At 41.9% G+C, this 20,461-nt stretch overlaps 1 protein-coding gene across 2 annotated transcripts in view; it reads left to right on the plus strand.

The window, feature by feature from the left end:
- The window catches only part of SHTN1 (shootin 1), a 58,659-nt gene that overhangs the window by 27,186 nt on the left and 11,012 nt on the right, over positions 1-20,461 (plus strand). For both annotated transcript variants that reach the window (XM_052676815.1, XM_052676816.1), the window contains exons 8-14: positions 266-360; positions 10,769-10,915; positions 11,002-11,155; positions 13,135-13,240; positions 15,028-15,110; positions 17,510-17,619; positions 17,820-17,873. In XM_052676815.1, the coding sequence (XP_052532775.1) occupies positions 266-360; positions 10,769-10,915; positions 11,002-11,155; positions 13,135-13,240; positions 15,028-15,110; positions 17,510-17,619; positions 17,820-17,873 (749 nt within the window). The remainder of the gene's footprint in view (positions 1-265; positions 361-10,768; positions 10,916-11,001; positions 11,156-13,134; positions 13,241-15,027; positions 15,111-17,509; positions 17,620-17,819; positions 17,874-20,461) is intronic.

A 20,461-nucleotide genomic window follows, 5' to 3' on the forward strand; every position in this document is an offset into this window, starting at 1 on the left:
GAAGGACAGGAGGAGTGTTACTCTGTTCAGAAGATCAGCTTTTGTGTATATATAGTGAGGTTTAGAGCAAAGAGGATAAACACTGCAACGTGGGCTGTACACAGGAAAGAAAAACTCATTTACAACTTCATTCAAAAAGTCGCGGTACTGAAGAATCAGAGCCTATCTGCATAAATCAAGCAGTATTTTCAGTATTTTCTTCTCACACTGTGGTTTGTTATCCATTCTGCTTTTACTTCTGATTTTCTTTCTTTCTTGTAAACAGTGTCCGTGCTAGCAGTAGAGGAGTATGAAGAGCTTCATGTAAACTTTGAACTGGAAAAGAACTTACGGAAGAAAGCAGAATCATTTGCCCAAGAGGTGAGTAATCAAGAAAAAAGGATCTCTTGTAATCTCTTTTGGTCGGCCAAAGCCCAGCAAGCCCATTAGATGTCAATTCCTGGCTCATGCAACAGCTGTCTTTGAATTTCCATGTACCACTTAACTAGCATATATTTCATACGTGAAGTGGATTTAGTATTTTACAGAACTTATAAAGCATTCCACAGTTATCAGACTGGAAGGAGTGGTTCAGCCCTGTGGAGAAGGACCTGGGGGTCTTGACAGATGAAAAACTTAACATGAGCCAGCAGTGTGCCCTTGCGGCTCAGAAGGCAAATGGTATCCTTGGCTGCATCAAAAGAGGGACAGGGAGGCGATTGTCCCCCTCTGCTCTTGTGAGGCCCCATCTGGAGTATTGAGTCCAGATCTGGAGCCCCCAGTACAAGAGAGACAGGGAGCTGTTGGAGAGGGTCCAGAGGAGGGCCACAAAGATGATCAGGGGGCTGGAGCACCTCCCCTATGAGGACAGGCTGAGGGAGCTGGGCTTGTTCAGCCTGGAGAAAAGAAGGCTGCGGGATGACCTCATTGCAGCCTTTCAGGGAGCCTACAGGCAGGAGGGGAATCAACTCTTTGAAAGGTTAGATAACTGCAGGACAAGGGGAAATAGGTTTAAGTTGAAGGAGAGAAGATTTAGGTTGGATGTCAGGGGGAAGTTCTTTACTGTGAGAGTGGTGAGGTGCTGGAACTGCTGCCCAGAGAGGCTGTGATGCCCCGTCCATCCCTGGAGGTGTTCAAGGCCAGATTGGATGGGGCCCTGGGCAGCCTGGTCTAGCATTAAATGTGGAGGTTGGTGGCCCTGCATGTGGCAGGGGGGTTGGAGATTCATGATCCTTGAGGTCCCTTCCAACCCAAGCTGTTCTGTGATCCTGTGATATCCATGCAATCTTGCCTCTTTTTCAGGTGAGGCTTTCAAGTTACAGCAGGCTAAGTCAGCCGCAGCATTTCAGTGTGTTGCACGTAGTGATAGGGTCTGGGAAGGATAGTCACTTTTCTAGACGCATTGAAGCATTGTGTTTTTCTTGAAAAATAGCTAAACTCACAAGAAAAAAACAACCCTAAAACAGCCAAGTGATAAAATAGAGCATTAATTGAGGTTTATGTGAGTTTAGCTGCTATTTAACACGTGCCTTTTCAATTACCTACTGCAAGGAACATTCGAGTTGAAAAATTGCTTCTGTGTGCTATGAAAGATATAAACTCTTGAAGAGGAAAATGAGGTGCTGGGTAGCATTATGAAATGGCTAGTGATTGCTCAGATGGCTTCCAGCTGGCAGTGTTGTTTGCCCCAGAAAACACTGACAAACTGTCATTCTGTTGATAGACCAAAGCTATATAATTTTTTTTCCCCCAGGTGCATTTTCTGTTTGCACTCTGGATTTTGAGAGTTCTGCACTTGCGCTATATTTCAGACTTTTCTAACCTGTGCCTTGTGTGCAATATTTTTCTTAGTAATAGTTGGACTTCCTAAATAATTGTTTTACCAGGAGCTCTGCTTTTGAAGGCCGTTATAATCAGAATTGTGCGTTGTCATTATTGAAACACTGTAAATAAGGGAAACATCTGATTTCAGATTTCAAAACTATGGCTGCTAGAGGCAAATCTTTAGCCTTGAGGAAATCAGCTTCACATAGAGAGTTCTTTTGCTTTTTATCTTTGCTGCTGCTTTTTTTTCCTCACCCTTTTTTTGGTGGGAATAATTTTTTTACTGCCCTAGATCTAAATGCATCCAGTCAGGGCTGGTAAATGAGGGCATGTTAGTAATTTTGAAACTGTAAGGAGAACACTGAATGTGCTTATTGTGTTCTGTTAATATTGTGTTTTGTGCTGGCTGTTTGATTTTTTGGGGGTATGAATAGAATCATATAGGAACATTTTAAGCAAAATGTTTTGTGGAATTGAGATGAAACTGTATGCAAATTAGAAAAGCTGGAAACTAGTGGTGATGAAGTCAAGCAGATACTGCTCGTGATCTCTCTGTCATGTGTGCTCTCTCTGACTGTGCTGTGTAAAGGCTGAAGAACTTCACAGCAGCTGAGCCAAGGTACTGCTCCTCTTTCTCCTCATTGCACCCATTGCACCTCTTTCCCATATTCCCCTTTGCAAGGTCACCATATTGACCTCTCAGGAAAACTATAGCTGCCATCTCCTGCCTGTTGTCAGGACCTCTGCCACGTGTCTGAAGTGTAACTGTACTTCAGGCAAAGCAAAGGCGGCCGACATATTTTTGCTCCAAAAGAATAAGAAAAATGCAAATAGTTTACTAGTAAATAAAATATCCTTTCCAAATTTGTGATGTGAGACTGGACTTAGTAGGATGTTGTTAAAATCAAGAGATATTAGAGAAAAATTTCTCAAGAGGAGCAATTTCAGAAGTCGTAGAAACGTAGAGCATCCTTCAAAGCCCAGTTACACAGAGCTGTGTGAGATGGAGTCCCCATTCCTCTGCAGGACAGAACTGCCCACCTCCCTTTGCCACGGCTTCAGTGCCATTTGCACATTGAAATTTTGCTGCATCTTCAAATTCCATTGAGATTATTTAAGATAGAAGCATTTATTAGCAGCCATAAGTTTTTAAGTAAAATGTTGCCTATTTTTATTAAATATTTGTTTTGATTTTTTAAGACTGTTATCAGTTTGTGCCACAGAAGGCACAGACTGGTAACTTCTAAGCATTTCTACAATTTGGGAAACCTGTAACACTTCATTACCCATATTTTATGCTAAATATATTAACAAGGCGTTTTAAAGAATCTTATGAGGCTGTGCAGTCATTCTTGTTTTATGAGCAAGTTTGGTTGGCTGTGATATCTGTACAATTAATATTTTCAGGAAACAACTTCCTGAGAATAAAGCATGTTCATTTAGCGTGCATTATTACAATATCTGTCTCACATTTCATACTGTTGCTTTATCTTCTGTATAGAACAATTATGTGCTTCTGTTCATTAGCTGACAATAGAAGATTGTGTGTAAAGGTCTTGCATCTCTCAGATGTGAGTAATTTGTAACTGCATAGTTGAGCTGGCTTTTGGGTCATTCAAGAATAATATCTGGTACTCCAGGCCTAGAATGTTGCTTTTGTTCAGATGCATAACTGTGGCATTCAGACATACATTTTGGAAGATATATCAAGGTATTTGCTGAGTTTTGAATAATGAATGACACTCCAGCTGTTAAATACAACACCAAAGAAATTCTGGTTATTTGCTAACCAGGTTATTTGTTTTTTTTTTTATTTCATGCCATTGTGTTAAGATGGAAATATTCACCAGTTAAATATCATAGAATCCTTCGAGTCGGAAGGGACCTTTAAAGGTCATGTTGTCCATCCCCACGCACTGGGATGGGCCGTGCAGAGCTCCCCCAGGTGCTTCGTGGTGGCTGTCCGACAGTGTGGTGTGTGGCCTGAACCCTTGCACCCCTGGAGCACTTTGAGATGGGAAATAGGCTCAGACTTGTGTGCTTGTCTGTGCCTCATCACTGCAGTGACTTTAGAGTAGTATATTTTACTGTGTTGTTTCAGTTTGTGATGTCTCCAATTGCCTGGCTGTGGGCGTAGTATATGCAGAGCTCTGCAGCAGGGGAGGCCACGAGCAGCTGCCACAGCTGTGCTCCAAATGATGCCCTTTCTGTCCTGTGCTTCTGACAGGAGATGGGGATTTGCCACAGGATGTGAGCAACTGGGGCTGCCGGTCTGAGAGGATGGGAAGGGGAGTGAGTGTGTGTGCAGAAGCAAATGCAGATGGGGTGAGAGAAAGGACAGAGAGGGAGCAAGTGCACCGGGGAGTGAGAGAACACTTGAAAATCAGCTTTTGATTAAAAAAAAAAAAATAAAATAAAATCCAGTGCAGCTTTAATTATAGTCATGCTGCTGGCACTACCATAATATATATTTAGTTAATCAAAAATGATCCACCTTCACACATTAGAATTCATGCTCTTTAGAGATTTTAAAGAAACTGAGTAAATATTGTCAGCCATGGTGTGGAGAGCGGGAAGGAAAAAGAAAAGGGTTTGAAGTGAGTCACAATCCACTATGAAAGGTGCAGGAATCTGCATAAAAGAACTAAATAAATAGAGTATGTAAGGGGTGGGGGCAGCTGTACCTACCTGAATAAAACAGGGTTGTTAACACAGGAATCTTGGCAGGCTTAACTAGAATTCTAGTGTCATGTTTTAAGAGACACTTTAAGATCTCTCAGCTCTTTGTAGAGCAGTTTATAAGCAAACAAAGGAGGGAAGAGAGTATCTTGAAGGCCATTGCAATAATATAGAGGCTAGCCCTGAAAAGCACTCTTCCACAAAGATGAGCAAAGTACAATACATCCAGCCAAAGCAAGCCAAAAGGGGTGGAACACAGTGCAGGATGTAAATTGAAAGTCTTAACAATGTAAAAATCCTAGGGGTTTAAGGGAAAATTTCTGGCATAAATGGTTGATTAAGCATACACCCAGCCTTGCAACAATATTTTGAAAGGTAACAGTGTATTACAGTTGTGTATGCTGGCACAGGACTGACAGCTGCACCTAAAGTTACTTCGGAAGCCTCCCTGAGAAGAGGCAGCGTGCTCCCAGTTAGCTGTGAGCTGTTCCTATCTCTACCCTGCATCTCAGGTAAACACAAATGGAGTGTCAAACTGCTGATCAGATCTGTTGGGTTCCTCTCACTCTCTTTGGTTTCCCAAATGTTTATGGTTATCTGTAAAGTATTTTGTGATTCAAGAAGTTGCACTCAGAATTGTCATCTAAAGTGAGTCTGTAATACGCCTTGTTCATCTTTTCCCTGCCTTTGCTCCAATTCTCACTACTTATTAATTTGTTCCCCTCAAACTGTCTTTACCCTTTACCTGTGCCAGTGCATAGCTGATGCATTACTTAATCTGAGATTGAATCTTCCAGAATCGAATGGTAAAAGGTGGCTGTCATTTTATATCACTCAGGAAAAATTACTGTATTTCTTCACAGATGTCTGCACTACTCATGGGATTGATTATGTGCTATGAGTTCGCTTATCTCAGTGCTTTGTGTGCAGGCTCTGGAAGAACTCTTCATTGGATGCAATTGTGACTTTTGGGTTAATTCATGAGGACTTTTGTGTTAACGTGCTACATCTGTGAGAGGGTACTGCAAAGCCAGCACTCATAGAGCAACTCTCTCTGCTTACAAGTACAGCACTCTGCATTGCCAAGGATGCTTTGACAGAAACTGGTGTCTGAAGATAATTAATTTGCAGTCCAGCTGATTGAACTGGAAATAATAATTAAAGAGAGTGGTTAGTGCTTCAGTTCTCCTAAGCTTGGATGTTAGAACTTTTGAAGCATGATCCAACACTAATATGTTTCATCAACCTTTTTCCCAGGAACAAGTTGGTGACAGATTAACAGAGGTATATAGGAAACTCTGTGGTCTCTCCTTTATTTTCTTCCCCCCCCCTTCCCCCCCCCCCCCTCCTATTTTTTGTTGTTGTATTTTACTGTTCAGGCACTTACTCTGGGGGGAAAAAAATGAAGAGTTTTCCTTCTCTTTCATAAAATATTATAGATCATCTGGAAAGAGGGTAGTGACTGTTGGCTGCCCATTGCTCTGTGTTGCTTAAACCTGTGGTCCTGGTTGACAGTCAGGTTGGTTCTGTGGTAGTTTGAAAATCTGGGGTTAGTCGTTAGCTCTTTTGAAAATCCCAATCTGTGGAATTACTGGAAATGCTCTGGTTTCCCATAACTCATGTTGTTCTTTGTTAAAGAGAATCTCATTGTGTGCCGTCCGTGCCCTTCCTATTAGCTGTTTTAGTAATCTTGTCTTTCTATTTGACATCTCAGGGTGGTAATTCTCTATAGGAGTAGGTCCGATCCAAGGCAGGGATATAAGCACCTGATAGAGAATTTTCAGATCTGAGTAATGACATGTGCACTTAAAGCTAAGCATGTGCTGAAGGAAGTTACCTTCAGAACCATTCATTTGTTGTAGCTTTTTTTCCTGAGTAGTGCTTCAGAAACCTATGAACCCACTAGAACACGCAGCCTTTGTAACTCACACTGGGCTAATGTCACTCCTCGATACGTAGCATTGAGCCTGAGTGTGGGAAGAGCATTTCTAGGTCAGTGTCCAAACTATGGCTGAGTTTCTTAATGTGCTTTAATGAGGTGTGTCTGTTTATCAACTCTTCTGTCAAATCCCCCCCCCCCAACACTAGGCATTGTTTCCTGCTGTAATATTCATATGCAGTGAAGCTCACGAGCCTAGATGTCCTTGATAATACAGCACAGTTCAGCAGTTAGGAAGTTTGAAGTGTGTATGTATACATATTTTTCCTTATTAGCCATTGAACTAAAACACCCGCTTGGTCTTGCGTTTCAAATCCAGAGTGCCCCCTGAACTTAGAGCCACTTAGTGCTCTATTGAACTATAATCAGGCAAGATCACTCTCTCTCCCACATCACATAAAATCCTCCATACGGGCTGTTTGTTCCCTTGGGGAGATACAAGTACCTTGATCCTGCCTCTCTTGGGGACTCAATGCACATACGAAGGCAGCAATATAAGGCCACAGGTTATCTGTATTGCAAAAGACATTGGCTCCTGTAGATTATGGCATATGTAAATGGGTGCTTTACCACACCATGAGGTTGATTTATTGATTCCCTGATAGGGTGTGGAGGAGATGGAGCTAGATTTGACATCAGGGCCAGCTGGTCAGTTGACTGGTCTTGTTCTCTTTTCTCTTTAAGCTTCCAGATTTTGTCTCTGCCTTGATACGTACGTAGTTTTATTCTACTTGCAGTGTTTGCCCTCGACTTTTCTTTCACTTTGTGCTGCCACTGATTGCCTTAAAACAGCACTGCTGCAGTATTTGGATGTTATTCTGCCCTTCAAACTGTAGCTAAGACAAGTATTTATGTAGTGAGTACTGAAATGAGTAATAGCTTAATAGAAATGTAGCAGCACACGGGTATTAAAGCATTTCCTTTGGCCTCATTTTGCTCCTGGGAGAAGAGTTAGTTGGAAAGCATCGAGTCGTACCCTCAGCATTGCTTGAACTAGACTTGCAGTTCCCAGGGACTTGACACCAACAGGATTGCTTTCTAACCTTTTTTTCAATTAGGAAGAATTTTTTGTGGCTCTGGTGTAAACAGAAACCAGCTGCAGCGAATGCTCTGTAGGGTGATGGTTAAAGCAGGGGTCAGAGAATGAGGTGTGGCCTCATTGAGGTCAGAGGAAAAGTCTTTATTATTGTCAGGATTTCGCTCCCATCCCTGCCTCCCTCCCCAGTTTTTGTTCAGACTTTTGATGGAACGTGGCTCACAGATTTTCTGCACTTCAGAGCTTCGGTTTGTAAACTCAGGGGAAAGATGTGCAGCTGGTTTGTACAGCACTTGCAGGTTGTACAAAGAGGAGGATAGGTGTACATCCTTTGTGGTCTGCCTTTGTTGCAGTTTCCACGGATTCCCCCAGCACTGACTGACGTTGCTAGCATTGATGAGGATACTCAGCAGATAATTGTTGAGCAGGTGGCAGAGTCGGAACTAATCCATCAATTGGTTAAATTCCACCTGGTCCAAATAATCCTGTTAGTAGCTATTTTGCCCTTTCAGCAGTTTCTTTAGTTAATATTCAGGGTTGTGCAGGCAGACGGGTTCCAACCTCGCTAAAGCAGTAATTGTTTTAATTTAAAATTAGAATTGATTTTACAGGTCTCTTTTGTCCGGTGTCAAACACGCGGTGCAACCTGTCATAAACTTGCAGCTGGTTCATCACCAGCCCCTTTCTGTGTTATCTGCCATGACAATCGTGTCTGGTTTTGGCCATTCATTTAGAATATGCTGGTACTTTAAATTACAGGAGTGGGCCTCAGTTCTGGAACAGACAGGACTCCCAATGAGAAATTGGTTATCATGTATCTGGCTGCAAGAATTAAGTCAAAAGCAAGAAACACTTCTTTCGTGGTGGAGAAAACCCTTTCGTATATATTGTAAGAAAGAAAATACTTGCCATGTCATGAAAATAACTAATAAGGCTAATTGGGAATGAAGGCCTTCTCTTTCCTCAGGTGACAAGTGAGAGGATGCGAGGCGATGGTCTCCCATAGTGCCAGGGGAGGTTTAAACTGGATGGTGGGAAAAATTTGGGGTGGTTCTGCATTGGAAGGAGCTGCCCAGGGCAGTGGTGGAGTCTCCATCCCTGGAGGGGATTTAAGAGACGTTGGAGAGATGTGAGTGTGACACTAAGGGATGTGGCTTAGTGGTGGGACTTCGTACATCAGGTTGGTGGTTGGGCTTGGTGATCGTGAAGGTCTTTTCCACCCTAAAAGATTCTGTGATTTAGAGATGTATGACTTTTTCAAGATGCAGTCTCTCTTAAGAAGATAAAAGGTTAAACAAATGCAGGAATCTTAGTACAAATGTAAACCTTTACAGGTTGAAGTGGGTAGCACTGATTCCCAGCTTCCTTTGCCTTCGAATTGTTCTTGCCACAGATGTGGCTGTCTTGGTTTTGGGATGGGAAACCAACCCACCACATGCATTTCGGCTCAAAGCAGTGCACAGAGTTCACGGCGAGCTCCCTTCCTGTACAGCATATTTGCTCCATGTGGCAAACTCACTTCTGATGACATCCGTGCAGCTCTCCAGAGAGGCCACGCACTGAGTGCAGTGAGCAGGGGCTGGCTGTGATCTCCTGCTGCCTGCACACAGCCTCTGATGATGGCCGTGCCCCAGGCCTGCTCGCAGTGAGCTGTGTGGAAGGCAGGGGGAGGGTTATGCTCTTATCTGCAGTAAGCGTTGGCAGTTCACCCCATTTCATTGAGTAGGTCAGACAGGAAGAAGGCAAGCTCCTTCTCCGCTCTGTACGTGTTACAGTAAATTTGGGTTTGTTTTAAAACAAAGCACAGTACTGGGGCCTGCGTTCATTGTTTCCCCTTCATCGAATGCTTCCAGTTCTTTATGGCCTGCCTCGTGGCGCAGCACTGCCCGATGAAGTGTTCTCTATTGGCTGTATTAGTATTAAGGCCGCATCATTTGGTTCTTCTTGGCACGCAGAGTCAAGCAGGATGTGAGTTCAGAGTTCAGGAAGGTCAGGAGGCTTCTCACTCTGCATATGCTGCCAGAAGAGAGGTGCTTTCTAGAGAGGCTCAGAACGTCTGTGCAAATCACAGAGTAGAGCACTTGCTTACAAATCTGCATCAGCTGATGGTTCTTTACAATCCGATTGTACTGAAAAAAATACAAATCACCTGGCAGTGCAGTAGCACTGAGCAGGAAGAAACCATCAGTCAGTGTGTAGTACCTGGAATTTTGGCTGGTAATAAGCAGTGTGGAAACCTGGCAAAATCTCATGGAACTTTCATACTTGAAATACTGCAATTTTTAAATATCTTCTTGCTTTTGCTGTGCTGTGGAGCAGCGTTTTCACAGTCTGAAGGAGCCTCTGGCTGTTCTCTGCTCTCCTGCTGTAAGTGGCACGCTTTACTGAGTGCTCAGCATGACCCAGTCCCTATTTCTGCTGTAAGAACAGAAACAGCTAAGCTTCGCAAAAGTGCAGACTCCTGTCTGGTGGGCACCTTTCTACCTGGGAGAGATGTCAGGATGCAGAAGAAATTCACCAGGGAATTTTTTGGGGCAGGAAATAATTCTTCTTCTCCAAACTCCTGAACAGACTGCAAGAAGCAGGTTTTCTCTCTTATGGGAATCTCACATGCTGATGTGGATGAAGCCTAGGAAAATGTGTGATACTTGTATCAGTGTCATGCCTCTAAACAGATGGATTTTTTTTCCTCATGTATCCATTCCCTGAATCTAAAGTATAACTGAAAAAGAGAAAATGTGAACTTCAGAAGTGAAAGTCTGAAATGGATCTGAGATGCCTTTTTTTTTTCTCCAAGGCAAGTACATACACTGATTACACAAATGTGGGCTGAAACACATTTCCCAAAGACACTCAGTCATGTGCATAGCCAGGTGATGGTGCAGTAAGTGGCCGTATGCCAAGGCTGGCAGATGTGGTTGAGGAGGTAGCTTGTGAATTCATAGGCTTTTCTTCCTCCACCCTGAATCCCTTTAATCTTTCCAGAGCTCCCAGAACAGGGATGTTCATTTTTCCAGGAAATAAATGAGACACGCAGTTAAATCACTTATGCTGCCAATGTGCAGGTAGTAGAGGTGTACCAGAGGGTTCTTCTGGTTCCTTTCAGTATAAGCTGGGTTCTTGTGAATTTTACTCTCAGAATTTCTTTTTCCTTCTTTCTCACCACCTTCCCCTCTATTCCTACTGTATTAACTCAATATTAACTTTGTTGCTTTCTTTCCAATTGCCTCTTCTTGTTTCTCTTTTTTCCAAGATAGCATCAGACTTAGATTAACTCTTGTTTTTGTTTGGGGCTGGGGTTGTTTTGTCAGATGTTTATTGAACAAAACAAGATGAAAAGGCAAAGCCAGCTGCTTCTGCAAAATTCTGCTCCTGATCAGCAGCTTTTGAAGGCTTTAGATGACAATGCTAAGCTAACCCATGCATTAGAAGAAGAGAGGCTTCAACATCAACAAAAGGTAAAACTACTTTGCGTTTCATGCAGAAATCTCTGAAAGCTTCTTGAATTCAAGAATGAATTAATGCTACGGTTTGCCAACTGCAGGTCAAAGAATTAGAAGAGCAGCTAGAAAACCAAACACTGCAGAAGGAGATTAGTCGTCTTAAACAGCAGCTGGAACTCTTAGAAGAAGATAAAAAGGAACTGGAGCTTAAGTGTCAGAACTCTGAAGAAAAAGCAAGGGACCTAAAGCATACAGGTAATGAGTTTACTTTTAGAAGTATAATTGAGTGAATAATACACATCTAATGGAATGACATGTGATGGATTTGAGACCCAAGAAGCAGCAGCTTTTGTGTAGTTGAGATCAGAGAGTCATAGAATTGTTTGAGGAACTTTTGAAGTCCATCTGGTCCAACTCCCTGCAGTGACAGGGACACCTATGGCTTCATCAGGTGCTCAGAGCCCCATCCAGCCTGACACTGAACATCTCCAGGAGTGGAGCATCCAGCACCTCTCTGGGCAACCTGTGCCAGTGCTTCAGTACCTTTATCGTGACAAACATTTTTCTTAAATCCAATCTAAATCCCCTCTCTTTTAATTTGAAACCATTTCCCCTTTTCCTGTTCCAGCAGACCCTGCTGAAGTGTCTAACTCCTTCTTTCATGTAGTCCCCCTTTTGCTCCTGAAAGGTCACTCTCAGATCTCCCTGAAGGCTCTTCCCCACACTGAACAGCCCCGGCTCTCTCAGCCTGTCCTCACAGGGAGGTGTTCAATTCCATGCATCATTTTTGTGGCCCTTGTCTGATGCTCTCCAGCAGGTCCAAGTCTCTCCTGTATTGAGGACTCCACATTTGGATCTCAAGATCCAGATGTGCATTTCCTGTGACGAGAGGTTCAGCAATTGCCTTCAGCTCAGAACAGTCGTGTTTAGAATGCACATGAAGGATAAACATGGTAAAACTTCTGTGACATAAAAACTCTGTTCTTAGATTGCCCTCCACCTTGTAGATGGATATGTATCTGAGTGGGTTTCTGTGTGAAGGAGTCATTCATATTCAGCCAAGACGTGCTCCTAGATTTAAAAAAACAACATAGAGTGAGGAAGTTTGTTCATTTATTGCTCTTTATTTAAATTTGCTTTTAAAAAGGGCTCCTGTTGTGTGCAGCCTTACCATAAGGACTGTGGGCCTATGTTTTGTTAATTTGGTGGCACAGTCTTCGTTTTCAGTCTTTTATTCAACTGAAGGCCTAAGCAGGTACTAATTTTAAGTATGATGCCTTGTCGTGAAAACACTTGAACCCCTGTCAAAGTCCCAAATCTTTATCATTAGATAAGACTCCATGTATAGTCACAGTTTTCTGAAACATATTCTTAAGAGCAGTATTATCTTAAGGCTTGTTAGCAGTGTTTTTTGTTGGAGTTTTACATTGCCCAGCCTTAAAAATACACCTAAGCAGGCTTCAGAGTTCTTCTCAGCTCTCTTTGAAAAGATCTAAACATGACAGCAGATTTTATCCTTCCAAATTGGTTTGTCCTTCAGAAGGAATTTGCCAACATGAAGTTTGTACCTGGGGTTTAAAGTCACTCCATTATTTATTTTTCTTACTTTAAATTGTAAAGACTGGAATTTCAATTGGAATTAGTCATAATGAGAACTGAAGAATTATGTGCAGAAGAGAACCATATCAAAGTGAGATAAGCCCGTTCCCCCTCAGCTTGAGCTATTTGGTGAGAGAAAAGAAGCCAAAGACCATCAGGAAGACATGATAGCAGTTTCTTGCCTTATCTTCATTAATTTCTCTCATCTCTTATTTAGTTTGTTATTTGTGGCTTCATATGATTCCATTCTGTATTCTGATGTACGTGAAGACTTGTTCAGCTTCCATGGAAATGCAGGAGGCTGATGTGGAGCCCACAGGCCCACATAGACTGCAGTAGCATGAATGTGATGAACTTTTATCCATGCTGAGATTTTATAGAAAGAATTCTGTTTGAGGGGGAGAGTCATTTTAGTTTCAAAAGTAGCCCAGGTTGCAGTAAATGGTTTAGTGGGATTTCTGTGCACCTGAGAGACTGCTGTTAGTAGAAAATGTTGCCAAAAATAGGACTTCCTAGCAACTGAGTGGTTTTTTTTAGTTAATTAGTAGCTTTTTTTTTGCTTAAGAGGCCAAAGTTGTTTTTAGAGCAGATGTGAGAAGCAGAGATCTCACTGGAGGCTTTTTTCTCTTGCACAGTTGATGAACTTCAAAAACGAATACACCAATCTGAAAATCCTGCACCTCCTCCTCCGCCACCACCACCACCTCCTCTGCCTCCTCCTCCTCCTCCTAACCCCATAAGGTAAGTGCTTACATCAAGAGTCTGTGCTTTTCTCTGCAGAATAAGTCAGAATGCAGAATATGTCACGAGTTTGCATTTGAATAGGAAAAGTATCTTTGAATAAGAAAGATTCTTTCTGTCTGCCTTGGGTTTATTCTTTCCACTTTGCCAGCTGGACACTCTCTCTGCTAACAGTCTTGCACCCTGACCAGTTGTGAACAGTGTTTGTCTTCCCAAGCCACAGTCTGAACTGTGGCTTTGGAGGAGGAGAGACATCTGTCTCCTCTAAATTTAGGAGATTTTTCTATTATTTACCTGATTGATAGCTGTAATTATATACTTGTGAAATGCTTGTCTGAATCTGCTGCTAGGAATACCCCTTTGAACCAGAAGATATCTTGGGTTATAACTGTTGTCCCTTCCTGTCAGATAAAATTCAGATTGAATTTTTCAAAGAACCATAAAAGAAGTGGACCAATATCATGTATTGGGCACTGCCCACAAATAACTGGAATCCTAGAGCATTTTATTGAATTTTAGGAGCACAGCTAATGTTCATGTTGGCTCGATCTTTGCTTGAAATGAAACACGTACTGCAGTGCACTGTTGAAGTAGGGGGATAAATATTGGCACCCTGTTTTCTTCCATAACAGTCTCCATTTGGTTTAGAAATACCACTTTCAAAAAGTCTTGGAAGTCTGAGAGCTCTCCTTGCCTTGCAGAAGCACTTGTTTTTGATGTTCTTTTCCTCCATTTAAATTGTTTTATTTTCATATCCATATCCAATGAACTTGGATAACACTTTCTAACCTCTGTAATGGGAAGTACGTACAAATGTCTTGGTAACTACTGGATTCAATATGTTAAGACAAATGATTAGTGGGGAAAATTCAGACCTTTGTTCAACTTGCTCTATTTTTAAAAATCTAAATGTTTTCTGATCAGTTGTGTTAGGTATTTTACTCCTTTTATCTTCATTAATTCCTTTGGTTTGCCTGCTTCTTTCTCATAAACATATAGCACAAATTAACTTTCGAGTGATTTTTGTTCTTTTCTTTGAGTCCTTTACTAATTGGGATAGATAGCACTGTCTGCTTTAAGCCTTGTGGTAGTTAAAGCAGAGCATTTCTTTCAAGTATTGTAAAGTGTATGTGAGCATAAGCTATTTCAGAACCTGGGTGCTGGGAGTTCTTTTTATTCTGGAGTGGAGCTTTGGCACTTTGTCTCAGGGAGGTCTCCCAGCTTCTTAAGCAGCAGTGGGGAATGATGAGCCCCCCAGACATGCTAGATGTGACTGGGAGCATGTGCTTGGGCTTTAAATGAATCATTTCCTTGCCTGGATTTTTACGTTTTGACTGTAGTGAAGGGATAATTATTTAACACTGTAAGAAGATTGCAAACTTGGAATTGGTGAGAAGATACTGATCACCATATTTAAGTGTCCTCTGGAGAATAATATTTCACTTTGATATCTACAGCTCTTCCTTTTTTTTTTTTTTTTTTAAGAGCTGGAACAGCTTCAATTTGTCATTTGTCACAATGAGACACTGTCCTTTAATATTCAAATCTGAAGTGTTTTGATTTGTGCCTAATGTCTGTTAAAAAGAAATAAATTTCTCTGGTGCATTTTGATGGGAGGCGTTGTGGGGGGTAATTCAGAACATACATCTGCATTCAAGAACTGCTAAATGAGTCTGTTGTAAGTAGCTGTATAATCAGGTGTAAGCAAGCTGTTGGTGGGGCATGTTCAGAGTTCATTGGTGCAGTAGAGGACAGAGTGATAGTCTGCAGTTCTGTTTTCCTCAAAGGTCTCTCATGTCAATGATTCGCAAGAGGTCTCACTCCAACACCAACGTGAGCAAGAAGGAGAAACCACCTCAGCAGGAGTCAGGTATGGCTCATCTTTCACAAGTCATGCACATTGTTCACTAGACAAAGCTAGTGAAAATGAACTGTGTGCCAGTTGTTATGCAAATGCTTGCACTTGTCAGCATTAATGATTGCTGTCCGTGTCTCAGCATATTCATCTACCTTGCAGTCCAGAAATGTGATTGCAGCCCAGTTGTATGAGCTCTGAGATGACAGATGGTATCTTTGGCATTGTTGCTTTGCACATGTAAACCCTATCAAGATTCCAAGCAAATTTGCATAGCCCTCTTTAGTTATCCCCCTTCAACTGAGCTTGTGATCAACATCCAGTATATTTCTTCCAAAGGGATTTTAGTATGAGCAGTCATAAACCTTAGAGAAGACTTGCTGTAGCCACAAGGAAGATCTTATCTTCCTACTTCTGGGTTTCGTGGTTATTAGAGACATCTGTGCAGTGATTTCACTCACTGATGTGACAGAGAAATTCATCTTTCATTTTTGTTTTTCTCCTGTGAGGAGATGGGTGTTCAAGTTTATCTCAGACTTGCAGGAAGGACCTGAGGTGAGCACTCAGCTGGGTATGGAGATGTGCTGGGTGAAATGGATGGGGAGAATTTCTGGGTTCAGTTTAGGCTCCGTGCAGCTCACTGGGTTGCACCGTAGCAGTTTGGTACTGTCTGCAGCAGTTACACTACAGCAGCATTGAGAGACACAGCCAGTGTGTAGCAGACACATTACATGGCCAGTGCTGTACCCATCCACAGGCTTCTGGAAGAAGCAGGACAAGCCAGCAGTCATGAAACAGAGTGCAGGTGATATGTTGGATAATAGAGGGAAGCTTCCTGCTTAGAATGGCATTGATTTTGTGACTTCTTCTGTCCAGAACCTTTCCGTGGAGCTAGTTTAAATGCTGCAGGTTCTATCCCTTGATCCATATCTTATGAAATTACCTCTCAAAGTTGACTGTACTGCTAATCCTTTAATAATACTGAAAAACTAAAACAAAACAGTCATGTGCTGAGGTGGCTCTGAATGCAAAATAACAGCTGAAATTCCATTTTATTGTTGTTTAATGGAAGCTGGAAACTTAGTAGGTTGAGAATGGGAGTTAAGTACAGATTCATAGATGATCATGAGTGCCTTAAGTGGCAGAGCTAGTCAGACAAGTGTTGCCAGTTAAAAAAAAGACAGATTTACCTCATTATTTCTCTCTCATAAATAGTATTTTTTATTGTAGCAAATTGCTTAGCTTATTGGTGCCACTTAAACAAAGAAGGGGGCTAGAGAAGGGAACCAGGGTGAAATGATGGATATAGGGTAAAACTGTTACAGAAGAATTACTGCTAGCTGATGGTTGCAGTATTGCAAGCGTGGCTGGATTACTGGATGGCACCAACAAGAGAAAGAGGAAAGGAAGCGTTATCACCCCTGTTCTTTAAGGGAGGAACTGAGGAGTGAACTTGGACTGGGGGAATCTTTGGGAACTGGTGATTGGTCTGAGAAAAAGATTACTGGTGTGGGTAAAATGCTGAGACATGACCTTGTGCTGAGATCTCTGATGGAGAGTCAGTCTTACCTTTCAGTAGCAATTAAATTACGTTCCCTTCTTTATCAAGTTTACTTACCTTGAAGCATCCCAGATGTTTTGATTGTATCTTTTTGTTGAGAGTTAGAAACAGTGATTGCAGGAAACACTATGAAATTTACAACGAGTTCTCAAATCCTACTTCATTATTTACTAGGAAACTTTAACAGTTCTGACCTTTCTTCAATCACGTGAGCTGCTGCTTCTCTTAATGGTTGAATTGTTCTTAAGATAAAAACATAAAGGGGGAAAAGTTCTTTCTTGATGGAGTTGTTATATCCAACCCTAGGCTTGTTTTGACCCTTGTTAAGGACTTAGGATGAGCGGTTCGATCCCATACCACCAATTAAGCCTTTAGATTTGAAACAGCCTATTTGTGAAATTAAAGCCTGACATTAAATTGGCTTACAATACAGAAACTGCATTTCTATGAATCATCAATAGTACCCTGACAAGCAAGAGATCAAAAGTCTATTTAAAATTCTTATTATGTAAGGTACAGCATTGCAGCTTTGAATAGCATCAACCATATTTCTGCGTGTATTTCTTTTAAGTGGTCTTTTTTCCCTTTTTGTCTTTTGTTGGAGTATCCAGAACTCTGGGAAGTTGACAGGTACTGTGCTGAGCTTCGTCACATAGCTTCCAGTTTCTCCTGAATGTCTTGCAGCCATGAGAGAGAATCTCTTGAAAATCAGCCTGTTTCTTTCGTGGTATTTGAGTTTGGGCTGGATGTGGCAAGCAAGCTGTTTAGGAGACTGTTTAACATGTTATTTTCTTTCTGCTATTCCTTTGTAGTTCGTGTTTAGAATGTGGTATCCTCTTTGATTTTGGAGCAGGTGAAGAAGTGACAGATCTGAAGAGACAAGCTGTTGAAGAGATGATGGACAGAATTAAGAAGGGAGTTCATCTCAGACCAGTCAACCAGTCAAGCAGACCTAAAACAAAGGTTTGGAATAAATAGCAAAGCAGCAGTATTATCTGAGCATAGTAATTTACACAAAAACCAAATTTCTATGGAAGATTCAAAAGAATACGTTTGCCTTGCATTCCTCTTTTGCTTTGCTTTGAGTTTGTCATAGCCCATTCCATCTGGGCCAGTTTAGTAAGCATATGTTTTTTTAACATGTGTGTTGTGTTTGTTTACAGCCAGAAACACCAAAGCCCTCTGAAAGTGCAATGAAGGAATTAAAAGGGATCCTGGTGAGATCATCTGCTATTTATATTTCATTGTTTTCTTCTCGTGGAGCTGACGTGACCTTCTGTGCATAAAAGCTTGTAATTGAAAGTTCTGTATGAATATTTTGGTTTGAAGCAGCAGAGCAGTATTCTAGTTAATCCCTCAGTCATCCCCACTGTTGACTTCAGTGCTACTGAAAAAGTGGTTGTTGAGAGAACTTACTTTGTGAAAGCTAACCTGTTAACTGTGCTCCAGGTTTGTACGTTCCTGCCACTAGAGGGGTTCTTATGTTCTGCATCTGCCATAGGATCTTTGGAGACTTTTCAGATAGTCACAGTGGGGATGCTTTGGTAGGGAGCTAAAGCCCCTGAACTGCACATCTAGATGGTCTAGTATTAAATGGGGAGGTTGGTGGCCCTGCCTGTGGCAGGGCGTTGGAGATTCGTGATCCTCCAGGTCCCTTCCAGCCCTGGCCATTCTCTGATTCTGTGATGGATGGATGGAGGTCTCTTATCATCAACTGCTGTCTCCCAAGGCATGAAATTGCTTGACAGCATAGACAGCCTAAATAGAGTGAGAGCTCTCCAGTCTTTTTATATTTATATTTATAAACAAAGACATTAGGGTCGTATTTGGTCCTCCTAAAAGTAACGGGTTTAAGCTTGCTTTTGTTTTGTCCTTAATTCATACATTGCATTGCTTGTTTTGCACAAGTGCTAAAATTGTTTCAAACACTCAAGAGCAGCCATAGTTCTTGCTCCCTGATTTTTGTGATCCCAGAACTTTTAAAGTTGAACTTTGGCTTATCAGGTGAAATTTTGCCTTTGTAAGGTAGAAAATGGTAAAATCCTACCTATGTCCAAGCAGAACACATCCACAGTAGATAAGACTTTCTGATCAGCCATAATTGTACCTAGATAATAACTTCAATATTGTGTTGGGTGATGCAAGACAGTACAGCAAAGAGAATAGCCACTGCAATGCAGAGAGCTAATATTGACTTAAAATCATAACATATTAAACCGAGTCTTTTCCCATCACATTAAAGGAGACAGCTGTTGGAGGTCCAGAGGAGGGCCACGAAGATGATCAGGGGGCTGCAGCACCTCCCCTGCGGAGACAGGCTGAGGGAGCTGGGCTTGTTCAGCCTGGAGAAAAGAAGGCTGCAGGGTGACCTCATGGCAGCCTTCAGTACCTAAAAGGAGCCTACAGACAGGAGGGGAATCAACTCTTTGAAAGGATAGATAACTGCAGGACAAGGGGAAATAGGTTTAAGTTGAAGGAGGGAAGATTTAGGTTGGATGTCAGGGGGAAGTTCTTTACTGTGAGAGTGGTGAGGTGCTGGAACAGCTGCCCAGAGAGGCTGTGGATGCCCCGTCCCTGGAGGTGTTCAAGGCCAGATTGGGTGTAGGTTTGGTTGGTGGCCAGGTTGGTGGCCCTGCATGTGGCAGGGGGGTTGGAGATTCATGATCCTTGAGGTCCTTTCCAACCCAGGCCAGGTGATTCTGTGAGTAGGAGAAAGGAAGAAATAATCTGGAGAGCCACCAGACCTTAGTGCCAAGCTGTAATTAGAGGGGCACATAATTAAATATGGAGGTAAAGAGAAAAGGAATAAAACGCAACATGTAGGTTGCTTTAAATGGAACTCCATACGTATGTGCATTGTTTGCTGTGGTGTGCTGTTTGTACTTGTGCAGACTCAATGACCCTGCTGAAGGCCCTTTCATGTTCTAATAGCTGTTTCATTTCTTTGATGCTGTATCACTGACATCGAGGGAGACTTGATTATGTACTTTGGAGGAAGCAGAAGGAGATCTATAGTTACAGTGTCTGACTTGTTTTTGGTTCTTAAGGATATTTGCAGTGTAAGACATACTAAATAAAACCCAATTCCAGTCTGCTCTTGAGACCAGTCATTATGCACAGTCAGACAACAAACATGGGGGTGGGATGTGATGGAGTAAACGTTTGTTGTTACTATGCTAATTATGCATTTCGCGTGGGCCTCCATATAATTGTTACAAACAAAGCATTCATGTTCCGTAAAGCACAGAGTTTGAGCAACTCAGTTGCTCAGGTTGCTTTTGTGCATGTGTGTTAATACAGATCTGCAGCACAGCACTCAGAAATCATCTATTTTCTCAGTTAAATTTCAAATAGGCATCAAAGAAAGTATTTTGGGAGCAGGATGTGGTGGAGGTGAGGGTTTAGTTATTGTGCTGGAAGCCTGAAAGCAGCTCAGCTTTTGTAGCTTATGGTGACACTTCCTTTTGTCATTGCCTGTTTCCACTCATCTTACGTTTGTCAGCTGAAGTTGTTAAGAATATTTTATTTATGCTCTGGAAGAATGTATAGGAGTCTGACATGTTTTGGAAGACTGAGTAAACAGATATCCTAGAGATTCCCAAGGATTCCCAAGACTTGGAGGGAGAATGAGACAGCATATGGATGCCATGTTTTCAATTATATGATAAATGTTTTGGAGAAAGTTTACATTCAAGTGGATGCTGTTCAAGTAACTGACCTCTCAGGTGGGAAAGGCAAGCAGTATTTTCCATTTGCCTACTGAAATTTGTGCAGGCACCTTTGGGAAGTTGTAGGCTTCAATTAA

The sequence above is a fragment of the Tympanuchus pallidicinctus genome, unplaced genomic scaffold, assembly GCF_026119805.1.
Source record: "Tympanuchus pallidicinctus isolate F22 unplaced genomic scaffold, pur_lepc_1.0 scaffold16, whole genome shotgun sequence".
Lineage (NCBI taxonomy): Eukaryota > Metazoa > Chordata > Aves > Galliformes > Phasianidae > Tympanuchus > Tympanuchus pallidicinctus.